Genomic DNA, 16,252 nt, shown 5'->3' on the forward strand with positions numbered 1-16,252 from the left:
AAGTCCTTGCCGTCCCCATTCTGCCGTCCCCATTCTTCACTTCGGACAAATGTGAACATCGTCTCATTCTACCTGGCTTTTCTACTGAACAATCACCTAGAGTCCACAAACACAGAGAGTTTTTTATAAGAGGGGCTTGGCTTCATCAGGTCCTTCAATGTCGGTAACAGGATGATCCAAATGTTTTAGCGGTCTGTTGTTACAAACATCATCTTCTTTGCTGCAATATGCTAGGGGACTGGCATCAAAACAAAGGATGCCAACCCACTCAACAAACGCATTAAAAAAGCAAAGCTGGTTGTTGGCTCCTACTTTGTCACCCTGGAGGAGGTGGCAAAGGGCAAAAGTCACCTGACAAACTCAAGAGCAGCTTCAGCAACAGACTCATTCAACTCTGCTGTTTAAAGGAGCATGGAGCAAATGGATTGTCTGTCTGTCTGTCTGTCTGTCTGTCTGTCTGTCTGTCTAACTGGGTGCATTGTTAGATTTTACTTAATAAGTATCTGTGCTTGATCAAATGCAGTGCAATGATGTACACTCACATTTATCCCAGTGATAGATATTAGAATCCAAATAATAACTGAATTCTTATATACATATTTACTGACCAAATTAAATTATGGGTTAAATAAGTATTACCTTAGCTTTAGAGAATTAATTTGCAAGATTATGGACTTATTTTTATCGTGAGCTATATAGTATCCTCTGGAATGGTATAAACATTTCAGTTCAGTATATATCAATATGTATTTTAATCCGACTTGCATTCCTTTAAATTAGTACCTCGGGAAAAAGAAAAGCGGAACGAACATGTTATTCTCGTTCCTCCCGGTCACAAAAGGGGAAGTACTGGCGGTTCAAACAAAACAAATATGGCGTCCAGAAGAACAACAGGGGCAGCAAGTAGTTTTAAAAGCGTTTCCGACCAAAAAAGGTGTATATATGTGCTTAATTTTCCCTTTTAAATCAGCGTTGAACTATGTTTAGATTTGTATTTAGGTTAATTTATAAGAATTTGATGTCGACTAGACAGCCGTTTAAGTGAATTAAAGTTCGCAAGTTCAGAATAATACGTAAAAAGAAATATAATCATGAATCACTTCTATTCCACAATAGTTAATTAAACCTAAAACGTTTGTGTTTTAGCTTGGGCATTTCTTTTCTATATCAAGGAATCAGTTCGATTACTTGCTAATTAGACGACATTTTTCCCCCTTTCTATTTCCTGCACAGTTTGAAGAGTGGCAGCAATACTGATAAAGCCAACAACAGTGGAAATGGGAAGAAAACTGTTAAATGTAAGTATTTCGTTTAGTTGTTTCACTACACGTCATGTTGAGTAAATCATATAGGTAGACTCGGACTCAAACACAGCTTTTACCCAACAGCAATTACTACTCTTAACAAAAACAGGAGCTAATGTGCAATAACAAAAAAATGATTGTATGTTGATGAAAGTTCTTGTAATGCCCGTGTGTTGATGTATGTGTGGAGGGGTGAATGTGTCTATATATATATATATATATATATATATTTATTTTATTTCATTGTGTTGATTTATTTATCTATCTATCTATCTATCTATCTATCTATCTATCTATCTATCTATCTATCTATCTATCTATCATATGCAAACGGCCTCAATTATCATTAACCCCTTCTATAGGGGTTAAAGTTACATCTCATTTAAGTAATAGATACAAATTTAAAAGAAGGCAAACTGATTTTAAGTTGTCCAGATTTAACAGAAAGACATAAAAACTTTTCAGGATTTACCAAAAAGTAGTTTACCAATCTAGTGTCAATTCAATGTTATTTATATAGCGTCTATTACAACAGAAGGCTGGGCAGAGCAGGAAAAGAGAAAACGGACAGTGAGAAAATGAAGAACATGTCTGATTGGATTGTTTTAATTAGTTATTAATTTGTCCAGCAGTGAGAAGTTTCACAAACGCTAACTGTTAAAGTGCATTGAAAGTCTCTATTAATTATCACTAATATGGGGTCAGTGTTATTGCAATATTTTGCTGATACACTACTTGGTCGTGTGCTTAGGGTAATCCTCATTAGAATCTTTTTAATATTTAACGTTACAAGATACATTTGCATAATTGCTGTTCTTAATTTGATCTTTTAGATGGCTTAACATGATATAAAGCATGCAGAAATTAGTTTCATTGGAACTAATGCAACTTCATTCATCAACACTTGTCCTCACCATCTTTAGCAGGTGGCACTATTGTCAAGTCACGCTATCTCCAAGCTGCTGAGAAAACATCTCTTTCAAAGGTAATGATGCTTGCTTCTTTTTTGTCCTTCTCATATTTTTATCAGGATAATATGGTAACTGCTAATGGCATTTGAACTTAAGGTGTCATTTTCAACTACCGGTACACGTCCCTCTCAATTCAGCTGTCTTATTTTTTTTTCAATTTGTGTGTTTATGTCACTTATTATTTTTTTTTTTTAATTAACAGAGTAACTCACTGACCAATGACTCGATTGCTGCACCTCCACGGCCTTCCTCACCCAAACCCACCAGTGTCAAGCCAAAGGTGGGGACTCATCCAAGGCGCTCAGTGACCCCACAGGTGCTTGCAGCATGTAAGTACTTTTAATTGTGATTGTTTTTTTTTTTTTGTTACCATGACTATATTTCTTATTTTTAAGTTGTGAATCTAAATTGAGTGAGCATATAGTTATTCAATGCTGTCATATGCCTTCTACACCCAACAGTCCATTATCCTTAAATAAACTATTTCCCGTGTTTGATCATGTACATAGATTCAAAATAACATAACAAATCCACATTATCTTCCTTATAGCAATGATGTCTCGTGAAACTGATCCATCCCTTCTTGGAAAAAGTATTCTCCAGTCCACTTTTTCAGATGGGCACTGCTTTCGACCAGATTTTGATATTTCAGTCATTAAAGGTAATTCAACAAAACACCTACAGCACTGAGTGTTATTTTCTGACTGGATTGTGCCTGAACACATTGTCTTTAATCTGTCCCTGTAAGAGAAAACTGTGATTGAAAATGCAGTGGAGACGGAAAGAAATTCAGAACATGAGAAGAGGATCGTTGAGATGCATACATTTCTACTAGCATACCTCACAGCTAAAGTAAGTTGCTCTCATACTGTCTGACGCATGCTGGAAATTGCATTCAATGTGTTTGCTGCATTCAGTCAATTAAGTGTACAATAGTGTCTTAAAGAAAGCATGCTCATCTATATAAATATGTATTGTTTGGAATAAAATATATTTGAATTATTGGCATTATTCAGATCCTATGGTTGTATTTTTAAAATATTCTTTAAGATGCAAAACCATACTACAAAATTCAAGGCTGAGGCAGAAGCAAAGATCTTGATGGAAATGGAAGAAGAACACATGCTGTGTAATGAGGTTGAAGAAAAGAAGCGCCAGTACCTTCTGGCAGAGAGAAAAAGGCTGCTCAATGAACTGTTGGATTTGCAGGTATGAACACTTGCTTCTTTTTATAATGAATGTTTTAATGTATAAAAATACATGTTTTTGTTACCCAGGTATTAGCTACCAAACATTCAATTAATCAGTTTGTTATGTAATGCGTAAAGTGCGTCTGCTGATAAAGGAACAGGCACTCTATTAATATCCTGCTAATATTCTTTTTCCATCAGATTGATATACTGACACCTGTGGCAGAGGCTGCCAAACAGTTTACCAAGGACTACAAGTGTTTAGCATCAGCCACTGACACCACCCGTCATGAGCTGCCGGTCAAGAATTTCTACACTGGGGATGATGGAAGAGCATTTCTAGGTACCGTAGTTATTGTGTCTGAGAAAAAGTTTTAGTTAAAGATAATCATGTTGATCGCTTTATCTAATTTTTAAGCTGCTTTGGATAAAAGTGTGTACAAATTACAGAATCTAATTGTTTGGACCAAATGTTCTTTGACAGTAAAATATATCAGCTTTAGGATGTGGATCTGGAATTTCTTTTGTTGTTTTTTTTTTTTGTAGTTTAAACCTATATGTGAACCAAACCTAAAGTCAGAGGCCTGCTTAAAAAAACAAAATAATTTTCTTTGACATATAAAAAATTACATAAAATCATGAAATTAAGTGTTCTGTTTTGTAAAAATTAAATGATATACACACAAACCATTTTCAGAAAATGGTTTGTCAATCTCATGAAATACATTTTCTCCAACTGTTTAGATAAAGCTGAGTCTTGCCTGACGGAAACTGAGAAATTGTTGCTGGAGTGTACACAAGGAAACCATGTGGGCAACAGCACAACTTTGGGGTGCCTTAAGGATATGAAAAAAACATCCAAAGATATCAGTCATCAGCTGACAAGGTAGGGTCATGTGTAGAAAAGAGAATATTTGATGGGGACTTGAATGCATGATGTGACAGCATTACAGTCTATACAATTGATTTATTTTTTTATTCCCTATAAGAATCCTGTTGCATTCTGAAAAGTACCTGGACTTTGAGTATGTTTTATTTTTACTCAGATGTTGATATTTTATTGTATTTGTAGTGCATTTTCTGAGCTGCTGGAGCTGTCATCACTAGTCTGCCGTCATTCGATCCATGTCCAACAGGCCACTGAAGAAGGAGAGCTCGGGAGTTCAAGAACCCATGAACTCTTCTGTCGCAAATGAAAATACAACACAGTATGGGATACAGAGTACATGCACTTTGGATTTTCTTCAGATTTCCCTGTTTTGGATTTATTTGTACTTTTGTGGCTTTTTTTTTCTTCATGTCTTGTCTGATTTGCGATTTCACTTGTATTGTATGAGTGTAAATATTGACCAAGTGCAGATGCATTTTTAAAGATATGCTTAATAAACAAAATCAAAATGTATTAAGTTAATTTACATTAAAATTTCAGTGAGGGCATTTAAACAAATAATAAGCTGGTGTTTACCAGATCATAAGAATAAGTAATACAACCTCTAATGAACAACACATGACACATTACATGTATGATATATATATAGATCAACAAGTAAATATATATTTGAAACACAATGATAAGGGCCCGGTTTCCCAGATCAGTTAAGTAGCTCTTAACAGCGAAAGACTTCTTTCAAACCTTCTAAAGGAGCCTGTGAAAGAAGTCTTTCGCTGTTAAGAGCTACTTAACTGATCTGGGAAACCGGGCCATGGTCTGTTTAAAAAAAAAAAAAAAAAGTGTGTGCTTTGATTAACTTTCTATAATTCCTTAACTCAAGAAATCATTCTTTAAAACGATGCAGAAGTGTATCAAAAATATCGTCCAAATGACTTTATTGAAAAATTGTGACAACATTATATAAACAAATATATACAAATAATAAACATTTCAGCATTTCCAGCTCACATTCCATGAAAAAAATAATACATTAAAGTTACATATGACTATATGACACAATACTTGAGGAAAAAAAATAAATAAATCAGTGACAGAACTCGTCTCCCATGGAAAAGAATTATAATTATTGTGACACGTTTTTGATTAAACGTTTATGAATGTATGTTCAATATGGATAAATATTTTTTATTTGTAATTAATTTAAGAGATCCAAAATAATAATACATTTCAATTGAAGACTATTTAAATGATGAGGAATTCTGAAATTTACCTTTATGTATATGGAATCTCCCCAATAGAATGTAAAGGTTTACTATAGTACAAAGTTTATTTTCTTGGGATTCAAAATAAGTAATTATGTACTTCCCTCCAATGTTGATTTTGTGATTTGTCTTACAAAATATATAGTTCTCCATATCTCTCCAAAATGTACTGCTATATGCACAACCATAAAACAAATGAGTTACATCTTCACATTCGATTTTACAGAAGGTGCATTTGTTATCTATGTCCAGGAATCTTGAATATACATCTTAGATGAGTATATATTGTGTAGTATCTTTAAGTGTAATTGTCTAATTTTATTTGTGACCCAAAATTTAAATGTAAAGAGCCATGCCTTCTGCCTGTTACAGTTTTTCTCAATCACTTTGGTACATTTTTCCAATCGTTCTTGCAATTTGCAGAAGATCAAGTGCATTTCTCAAAACAGTTTGAACAAATAGCAAAACACTGTGGATCACCTGCAAAAGCCAGTCTCTTGCTCAAAATCCTTAGTCCATCCCTCAAAAGCAAGTTTTTGTGTCAATATACTTGTCAGTGCCATCAGAATGTTTAATCATTGTGTCATTGTGTACAGATAAGACAGTCAAATTCATTAGTCATGTTGGCAATTGAAGGCACTTTGAAGAGACATGTTGATGTAAAATGTGGTTTAGGTGTGATGACAAGTGTTGTACATTTGACCTCATATAATGTATACGTGTAAGATTGATTGGAAAAGACAAGATTCACATTTACAGAATGACTTCTTTATTGGCAAACATTGACATTGCAGTCCGTAAAGAAAAAAAAAAGACTGCACATAACAAAGGTGAAATACAATACGTAAGTGTAAACATAGGTCAAAAATATAAACATAGGTCATACAGTAGGTAAACAAAAAAATATGAACAACTCCCCAAATTCTAATCTCAATCCTGATCTTCAGCTTCTTCCCGTTCCTGTCTGTTAGGCCACAAATTCTCATCCACGTCACACCTGATGTCCTCCCGTGCAAGGCAGCGTGGATAGTATCTTTTTGCATGCCTAATCCATGCTCTGCAGGAATCTGCAGTAATGTCTTGGCATGCTGCATCCATTGCAGCCAGAAGGGTCACTTGTGTGTGTGGCTCTCGGTCATACACCTTCCACCTCCAGGCTGACTTGTGGAAGCTTACATTGTCCCATATTATGGCATATTTGGGCTGGGCCATATTCTCGGCTGGGCCACCTAGGATATGATCCCTGTACAAAGTGTCTAAAAATGCTATTAGACGTTCAGAGTTGTATGGACCCATCAGTGGAATGTGTGTCAGCACACCGTTATCTGATATTGCGGCACACATAGTTATGTTGCCACCCCTTTGGCCTGGCACATCAATGGTGGCTCGATGTCCAATAAGGTTTCGACCCCGTCTTCTGCGCTTTGTCAGATTGAAGCCAGCCTCGTCCATGTAAATGAAGTGACAGGGTGGATCACTAGCTTCCAGTTCCATCATGCGCTAAATACAGAAGACAAAATGTTATTTTTTGAATTACTGCATTACATGCATTTGCAAAAGAAGTTAGATCAAACGTATATGACATATTGCATCTTCTTTTCTACAGCCATAGCATATGTGCAAATGCCACACTTACAGTAGTGTAGTGTACATCTTTACATTACATTGCATTTGGCAGACACCTTTTACTGTAAACCCAAAGCGACTTATAAACGAGGACATATCTATATATGGTTTTGGAATAAAAGTTGTACCTGGACAAAGTGGTAGCGCAGCTCCTTCACCCTCTCACCATTTCTTTCAAATGGGACAGTGTATAGCTGTTTCATGCGCACGTGTTGTTTTTTTAGCACTCTGTCAATGGTAGAGATACTGACTGTTTCGATGTTTGCAAATGTGTCATTGTCCTGCAAAATAGTAGTCTGTATCTCTCTCAGTGTAATGGCGTTGTTTTCAACAACAATGTTGCAGATAGCCATCTCCTGGTGTGGTGTGAAAATCCGCCCTCTACCACCCCTGTGTACTTGTCTTGCAGTCCTATGTGGGAAATAGAAATGTAAACCAAAACAAATTTGAGGAAGACACAATGGCATTGTATAGAGCAGGGGTTCTTAACCTTTCTGACCTTGGGGCCCAATTTTTTCAGCACAGAGTGGCCCGAGGCCCGTTAAATATTAACACTGTATAGCAGCGAAGGTCCAGAACATCATAATAAATAAATATATATATATATATATATATATATATATATATATATATATATATATATATATTCAAGTAGCCTCATAGTTGTATCAACATCTGCATCTGACTGTTATATTAAAAAAGTACATATTTGCCCATTAACATGTGTAACTTCAATTACACATTTTTTTCTCTTAAAAATACAATAAATAAATAAGATTTTATTTTATTTTTCAAATGCTATCTTATTTTATTTCTTTACCAGCAGTTTGAATTTCCCCTTTTCTTTGTTAATTGTCTCAACACCTTTTTATAATAAATTAATATAAACACATCTTAACAATTTAAAAGTTTTGCAGTTTTTCTTTCTTCCCCTTAATCTTATGCCCCCACTTTCTGTCGTTCAGTGAGAGAACTGAGCTCTAATTTCTCCTGTCAGGACTTTAAATCTGGGCTGGATGGTGTCAGGTTCTCATGCACATGAGAAGGTGCTCATTGATTAACCTGGAACGATATTTAGTTTTAATTATGTTCATTGTGGAGAAAGCTGCTTCACAGCTGAAATGTGGACCCAAACATGTTTAAGATGGTCAGCTTATTTTCTGTGACTTCAGTTCAGACTTGAGTGAATATGTTTGATGAAAAACTTTGTGTTTTGTTTCAGTGGCGTTTTACTTTCGCACTTTGAACGCCACGGTCTCTGAACGTATGAGACACTGGTTTTGTCCCAGTGGGTAAACTGAACCAGGATGAATCTGTCCATTCTGGGTTGAACTTCCCTTTCCACCTGTTAGGCTTCTCATCTCTGTAAGAGTCAAGCTAATTACTTACTAAGTAACTTACTAAGTTTTATTTACATTAATAAGTTGTCAGGACTGCGCGTATCGGATTTCATCCGAGCCTGATCATCTGAGACGGGCAGAACCCGCAGCTCTCTGGCCGCTGCAGCAGTCACTTTCCGATGCTTTTGCGAGCCCGAACAACAGTCCAGTCCAGCAGACACATCTACATGTACAATCCTTCAGCAGTAACGACGGAGCCCACCGCCCGAGCGGCTCCGACCTCCCCGGCCGCGCGGACGAGTCAGGATAAATGATCACGCCGCGCTCGCTCGCTCTGGGCGCAGACCCAAGTAATCGATCCCTGATCCTGGCGGATCTAAACCTACTCTGTGCAAAATGAAGGATTTTCTCTATAAATACACACCATTTCTCTTACTATTACACCTAGAGCTAGCTGAGGGTCTTCTTCTCCTCATTTGGTCGGGAGTTGCTATGCTGTCCCGCGGCCCCCGCGGCCCACACGTTCAAAACTGATTTTTTTTCGCGGCCCACTAGATGGCGCTCGCGGCCCAAGTGTGGGCCGCGGCCCTATGGTTAAGAATCACTGGTATAGAGCATGTATGGGGCATTACTGTATTGACATGTAAATACAGTAAACTCCATGTAATTCAGCACATACTGTTAGATTACACACCTGTTCTCTCTGCGGAAAGTTTGAATAATTGAGGACACAGTTGTTCTGCCAACATTTGGCTGCACCCTTCTCCCCGCTTCAGCCATAGTCAGCCCATGATTCAAAACATGGTCTACAAGTGTTGCTCTGATTTCATCAGGAACACGCATGTGTCCGCCTCTTCTGCCTCTTCCTCTTCCTACTCCTCCACCACGCAGCCTCACCCCTCTTCCTCTCCTTCTTCTTGGCTGTTGTCCTTCCATTGTCAGACATTGTAACTTTCTATTGTGCTCTGGTTACCTATATACTCCCCAGTAGATTGTTCATGAGATGCTCCCTTGAGCTCATTCAGAAAACTGTCGATCATTGGTTGATCAACTCTTTTCATTAGAGAAAGACTAGATTCACCTGGGAGGAATTTACCAATTTAGATCATATTTACAGACAAATGTCTTATGGAAATGTATATATGCTTGACATGTTATGATGGCTTGGTAAATCATTTTGCATGTGAAGACTTATATGATGAACTATAGCCTAAATGTTTTGGGGAAAGAGACTATTTGATAGATTCCTATAACAAAGCATTTTGATTAGCATGACAAAAGCAATTGATAATGTACGAAAAAACTGAGAATTGTACACAATCATTTGCATGGATGGACAAAAGCATTTGCAATTTGTTCAATGCAATGAGAAACTGCCTTTTTCATCTGCACAAATGGCATGATGATGTGAAAACTGAACAAGAACTTTTGAGAATTTCAATTCTGATGTGAGAAATGTACCAAAGTGATTGAGAAAAACTGTAATATCCATAAAAATAGCATTCCAAAAATTCCATCCTCTGATATGTTTATTGGTACATTTTTTACTCAGAATGTCAATACCATTTATGTAAAGAATGTTAGAAGTTGTATTTTGCACATTCTGTTCTTTATAACCTTTCATTAGTTAAATTATTCCTCTAGGAATAAAGCTAATTACTGAGTTAAATTCTTTAAATTGTACGGTTAAAGTGTCTTCATAACTAAATAATTGGCCATTAGAGCTAAATAAGTCTTTTAAACAGATTATATTTCTATCTATCCAATTTTGTGAATACAGCTACTTTTTCCTTTTAATAATGCATTCATTATTCCAAATGATGAATGAATGTGGTGAAAAGTTATGTGAATGAATAACATAGCTTCCATGCTAACAAAGCTTGTTGATGTTTGAAATACTATATTTACAAGGCAATAATAATTTGAGACTTGAATATATTATGTGAAATAAAATTCCATAATGACTTGGGAGCAAAATATGGATTTGAAAACTGTGCCCCGACACGTGACGTCCAACTCCGGAAGTTACGTCGTGAAAACATAAATGGATTACTCTGATTGGCTGCTAGGAAGTCACGTGCCGGAGGAGCTCATGAACCATCGCAGAAGCTCCCGTGGCTTGTGAGTAATAATAACCAAATAACAACGGCATTCGTTTCTCTCAAACTGCTCGTTTTGTTAAAGACATTCAAAAACATACCGTTTAATTCTAACCGAGACCATGCGACATATTGCACTGGTCTGTGTTGTGAAGTAAAAACAATCACGTTAGCATGTCGTTAGCCAGCCAGGTGTCACCGTGGTGTCAGGTTAAATAATACATCCATGTGTCAGCCTGATGGAAGTATTGATGTAGTTACTTACCCAGGTAACATTATCATAAAAAAACACACTTCAGAAATTCAAAAAAGAATGAAAAAATAATCTGCCTCTGGATGTTCTTTGTCCATGCACTATTCTGGTCCACATTTGTAAGAAATTACTTCATAAATATTCCTTTACTTTGAAGCTACCCTTGGTAGGTAATTTCCTGAGGATGTAGAATGAGATGAGTACAGTATGTAGCCTACTTTAAATGGAGAACAGTGGTCCGAAGCTAATAAACAACCTGTCCCTGTTGGATTGGTTTTCAAAAACTTGTTAAAATATTTCTTCAAGTTATAAACCAAACACTTTTTTTGCACAAGTTTGAAATTGTGCAGTCAACAAAACTTATGGGCATGCTCTGTAAAATTTGTACTATATCTGTTTGGAACATCAAGCTAAAATGGACATTCTTTGTATGTAAATGAATTTTTTTATTATACATTCTCATATACTTTCTCTAAAATACTTTGTATTTGTGGCTACTGTAAAAGAATAAGCTCTATGTTCCTTGCATTTGCAAATCAGAATCAGAAAAAGGTTTATTGCCAAGTTTGTTAACACACACAAGGAATTTGTTGTGGTGATTGGTGCAATACAATACAAATATATAAGAGATAAAATAAAATGTATAAACAGAAATGTACAATATGAGATTTTTAAAGTGCCGGATATGAGTCTGTACAAATCCGAAGATCTCATTTTTCATTTTAAACTGCATACCAAACTATAAACACTTGTGAAACTGTTTCTTAAACAGATCTCACTCACAGAGGAGTGGTGGACCATCAGGGGGACATTGGAGGCAGAGCATTAAAGAGCAAGGGCAAAACAAAAGCAATGCCCAAGGGACAGATGTCTACCCGTCACAGAGGAGTGGGGTGCCAACAGGAAGGCAGTGGAGACAAAGCAATAAAGAGCGATGGCAAAATGAAAGTAAAGTCCCTGTTGCAGAGGTGGAAGAAGAAGACCAGAAACCTGGACCACAGGTAAAGGAAACAGTCCCCAGAGGGGTCTGCCAGACCATGTGCCCTACTCAAGAGTTGTGGGACCGCGAGAAACAGAATCGGCTTCATCGTTTTGAAATGGTATTAGGCACAGAGAAAGATCGAAGGCCAAGGGGTGACCCTTTACGAGCTGTCAAAGAATACTCCAGGCCAGCAGCTGGGAAAGATGCAACAAACCCTCCTGACCTACGACCACCTGCTGTTTTGCTCAAAACTGTTTGTTACCTCATTGATGACATTGCAACCTCTCCTAATCTGCAACCATGGACTGAGGCAAGTCATATATATACACATCTCCTTTCTATTCTAAAACTGTAAATTATTTGTTTAAGGTACCGTAATCAGAACTCGGTAAGCAAACCTTTGAGCTTAGGCAGGCTCCATCAAAACCCCTTTAGTATCAGAGGGAAAACTTCAGTTTTATTGTTCTATATTTGAAAACAGAATTAAGTTGTTACCAGATTTTCATTTTAACACCTTACAATACATATTCAGGAACCAGAGGCATTGTGCATTATGGGAAAACACTTTCACCTTAACGTCATCCGTTCAAAGAACATTGTTTCAGAAGTCTTTTGGTTATTTCAGATTCAACTTTATAAACATGCTTGGTCTGCTCAGAGTAGAGCCTTTAGACCATGACTGCAGGTTATGTGTTACAAGACCAGAAGGACCATTGCAATATTTAAGTCCTAAATGTATGTAAGAACTTGTACAACCATTAAATGTTTTCTCTTCTTTCAGGTGTACAACTTTGTCTTTGATCGGTTGCGTAGTGTGAAACAAGATATGATCATCCAGAGGGTGTCTGGATTGGACTGTGTGGCTATTTTAGAGCGTGCAGTCCGTTTCCTCATCTATGCTTCTTATTGTCTTTGTGGGGAGCCACTGCGTCTTTATGACCCAAGCATCAACGACACACACCTACAAGAATACCTGAGCTGGCTGTTGGATTGCTACAAAACTGGAACAGAACCATACCCCAACCAGGAAGAATTCCACGCTCTTGATTTGCTCTACAACTTGGGTTGGTTGATGTTTTTTATACTTAGAGCTTTGGTGTAGTTCTAGGCAAGATGATTTCTACAAAACTATGTATAAACGAGCTGCGCAGATGCAGAGATACAATTTAAACAACATTCCAAAGTGTTGTTAAGTCCTTCCCTGAGTTCAGCGCTTATCAGCAAATTAGACTCCCTCATTCCTAAGAAAACAATTGAAACTAAATGGTTAAAAAAAAAAGTATGTGAATGTTGCTTTATATTGAGAGAAAACACCACAAAAAACAAGTGTCTGGGGTGAAGGAAGTCTGGGCATCTCTGTTGAGACTGCTGCCCCTGCGACCCAATTCCGGATAAGCTGTGGAAAATGGGTGGATGGACCACAAAAAACAACTCTGAAGCTGCAGACTAATCTGGAGCAACATGGACATAGTTTTATCAAGTAAAATCTTTACTTTAAGCTGGGCTTCATGGGTTAAAGGGTCACTTCTACTTGAAAAAGGGATCCAGTGCCCTGAGAGTGCTGTAGGGGTGGTATTGGGGTGGTATCAGTGGTATTGGTAGGGAAAGTGCTGTGGTCTGCTTCTGAAGCGGTTTGCTCCATTTTCAGTTTCTTATAAAGGCCATTTCAAAGATGTTGCACTCACAACCCTGCCTGCACATATGAAGTCATGAGATTACAAGCTTACCTGAAGGTTTTGAGATCACATGAGAATCAGGCAGTAATCTTCTTGTTTAAAGACATATGTGTCCCCAGGTCTTTTTTTCTCCGGAATGACGCATTTAAAAAGGATGAATGGTGTCATAAAATGTGGTGTTTTTTTTATTTTTTTATTTCTAAACTGAACCTCCATCAGTTTATTGGATTAGGATCCATGGACCAGTCAATCACTTTACGAAGAAGTGAAGATCATAGGAAAAAGAAAACTCCACGTAGAGATATCATTCTTTAGGGCTCTTCCTTCTGGTTGTGGGAAGCATTGAAGTAGTTTAAAGAGTAATCAAAATAGAAGATTACCCAGGTGTTAAAAAGCACAATCAAAGAAGAAGGTTAATTTTAAAGGCTTGGTGTTCTTATCTCAATTTGCTTTGTTTTTTTTTTTGTTGTATTTTTGCCAGGAGATTCAAATGGCCGTCTAGAGAGAGATTTTACAGGTTATTCACCAGTATCACATTCCTGAGATAAAATATTGTCATGCTTTCTCTTCAGGTTCAGGCCGTGCAATGCAGCACATTTTGGAAGTCCCGAAGCAGCACCGCAGCACTCCTTCCATCACACTGGCCCTTTCAATCAACCAAGCTTTTCTGGAGAGAAATCCTTTACGCTTACTCCGATTGGCTCAGAAGCTGAACTTTCTGCAAACCTGTGCACTCCACCGTCACCTGGTGAAATGTCGCAGAGATCTATTGCTGATATACAGCCATGGGTACAGCAGCCGCAATTGCCGCTTTCCTCTTCACAGACTGTCTAAACTCTTGTCCTTAGACATTTCACTCACATCTCAACTTTGTCAGGTGTATGGCTTGGAGGTCAGTCAGGACAAGCAAGTGATCTTCTCCAAAGCTGCTTTTAATGAGCCTGAGCAAGGAAAACTGCACTGTAAACTGTATCACAGTATAGTGGCTGACAAACAGAAAGGCCTCACTATTGGGAACATCATTCACGGCAATGCGTTTGTGTGAATTCTCAGGGACCCAGGTCAAGATATTGTTTTATTATGGAATGTGAATCGTGACAGCCAAAAAAGACCCTCGCTACTAAAGGGTTCTTGTGGGATTTAAATTTACCTCAGTTTTGAGTTGTAGAGAAGCAGCGGAAATTCAGAAATGGCCAGTTTGCCTGCCATGTTCTTTTCTTGATTTTAAATGTTTCTTTTAAAGTTATTATTAAAACCGAAGTCAAGTTGAACCGTTGATCCCTGCTCTTTTTTTCATCACAACAGCACTCTAAACAATTCATTACATTTTGTTAACCAGTTAAACCACGTTCTTTACGGTAGTTTACATCTATGTCAGTTCATTACTTGAGGGCAGCATATATCTGCGGTGTCCTAAATGTGTCTTAAATTGTAATAGTCCTTTATCAACTGTGTTTGCTTTTTTTTTTTGCTTTTTTTTTTTAAAGGACAACAAACCAAAAGGGACTTTTGTATTTTTTTAAATAATTTGTCAGATGAAATAAACTCCTGAATTGTATCGACCGGTTGTGGGCTGAGTGGGCAGATTTATATATTCATTTAAATTTTAATACATGGACGCTGGGCAGATCATTTCCAGATTACATACGTAGAGCTGTCACTCGTCACAGGTCAAAGAGGTATGATAACAACAACTTTTATTCTCAGCAAAGATATCAACACCTGTCATTTCAATTAACATATATGACTCGATAAACAGATTTTAAGATCTTGACAGCTTCCTTTAATTATACTTAAAAAAAAAAGAAAGTTACATTTTTTGAAATGAAGCTTTTATTAACTTGGATTGCTGTCTTTTATCTCTGTCGCGGACCCAGCATGAGAGTGGTGAGCCAGCACTCTCCTCTGTGTTGATATTGCTCCCTCTTTTCTGAAAATGGCAACATATGTTAAATTTCAAACAGACTATGTTTTAGAGGTATCAGGAACAGCATCTTCAGACTCACTTTGTCATGCTTTCCTGTGCTATGATCACATAAGGTTGACCATCGTAAGCTGACAGATGTGTTAATAACATTTTGGTTGAGAGCTGCAGTTGGACATAATCTGCTTTCTGCATCCACCACTAAGATCTGCTTGAGGAGGCTGATGAATGCATTTGAGTCTGGACAAGTAACTGGGTATTTCAAGTCTCATCTGCTGCAGGTCATCCAGGGAAAAAAAGCGATTTGAGATTCTATGATAATTTTCAACTCCTTTTTCTGTTTCCAATGTGTATTGCTTCGAGGATTCCAGACACCACTGATATTGCGAACCACCAAGCATCCTATTAAAATAGTACCCGTATGGTACCGATGAAATCATTGGTGAGTAGATGGTTTATCTGCACAAGTCTCACTGCCTTATATTCACATGTATTTGGATATAGTTGGGGTTTTTTTGCCAAGAAACAAGTATGCTAAAACATACCCAAGTGACGATATATCGATGCCACGGCTCCTGGAAGGATGTCTTAAGTATAATCTCTGGAGCCCTGTAAGCAAGGTTTTCTAAGACACAAAGTGACATCAACGTAGATGGTAATTTTGTGAAACCAAAGTCTTTCAGCCTTATTTTAAAAGGTTGTGACTGATGTTTGACAACGTTATGTAGCTCGT

At 37.3% G+C, this 16,252-nt stretch overlaps 2 protein-coding genes across 3 annotated transcripts; both read left to right on the forward strand.

Moving 5' to 3' along the window:
* The first annotated feature begins 853 nt into the window (after positions 1-853).
* haus8 (HAUS augmin like complex subunit 8) lies at positions 854-4,867 on the forward strand. 2 transcript variants are annotated; one of them, XM_061737123.1, is made up of 10 exons: positions 854-934; positions 1,234-1,298; positions 2,228-2,289; positions 2,478-2,604; positions 2,826-2,936; positions 3,024-3,127; positions 3,326-3,484; positions 3,667-3,808; positions 4,210-4,351; positions 4,538-4,867. In XM_061737123.1, the coding sequence occupies exons 1-10, from the start codon at positions 873-875 to the stop codon at positions 4,659-4,661; spliced, it is 1,098 nt and encodes a 365-aa protein (XP_061593107.1). In that variant the 5' UTR covers positions 854-872; the 3' UTR covers positions 4,662-4,867. The 2 variants fall into 2 exon arrangements, with proteins under 2 accessions (XP_061593107.1, XP_061593108.1); XM_061737124.1 differs by having other exon boundaries at positions 2,231-2,289.
* A 5,785-nt stretch (positions 4,868-10,652) lies between these two features.
* On the forward strand, positions 10,653-15,153 carry sac3d1 (SAC3 domain containing 1). Its single transcript, XM_061737125.1, has 4 exons — positions 10,653-10,706; positions 11,710-12,229; positions 12,701-12,983; positions 14,168-15,153. Exons 1-4 carry the CDS (start codon positions 10,678-10,680, stop codon positions 14,638-14,640), a joined length of 1,305 nt encoding a protein of 434 aa, XP_061593109.1. The 5' UTR covers positions 10,653-10,677; the 3' UTR covers positions 14,641-15,153.
* The last annotated feature ends 1,099 nt before the right edge of the window (positions 15,154-16,252 follow it).

This window comes from Cololabis saira, chromosome 13, assembly GCF_033807715.1.
Source record: "Cololabis saira isolate AMF1-May2022 chromosome 13, fColSai1.1, whole genome shotgun sequence".
NCBI classification, from domain to species: Eukaryota; Metazoa; Chordata; class Actinopteri; order Beloniformes; family Belonidae; genus Cololabis; species Cololabis saira.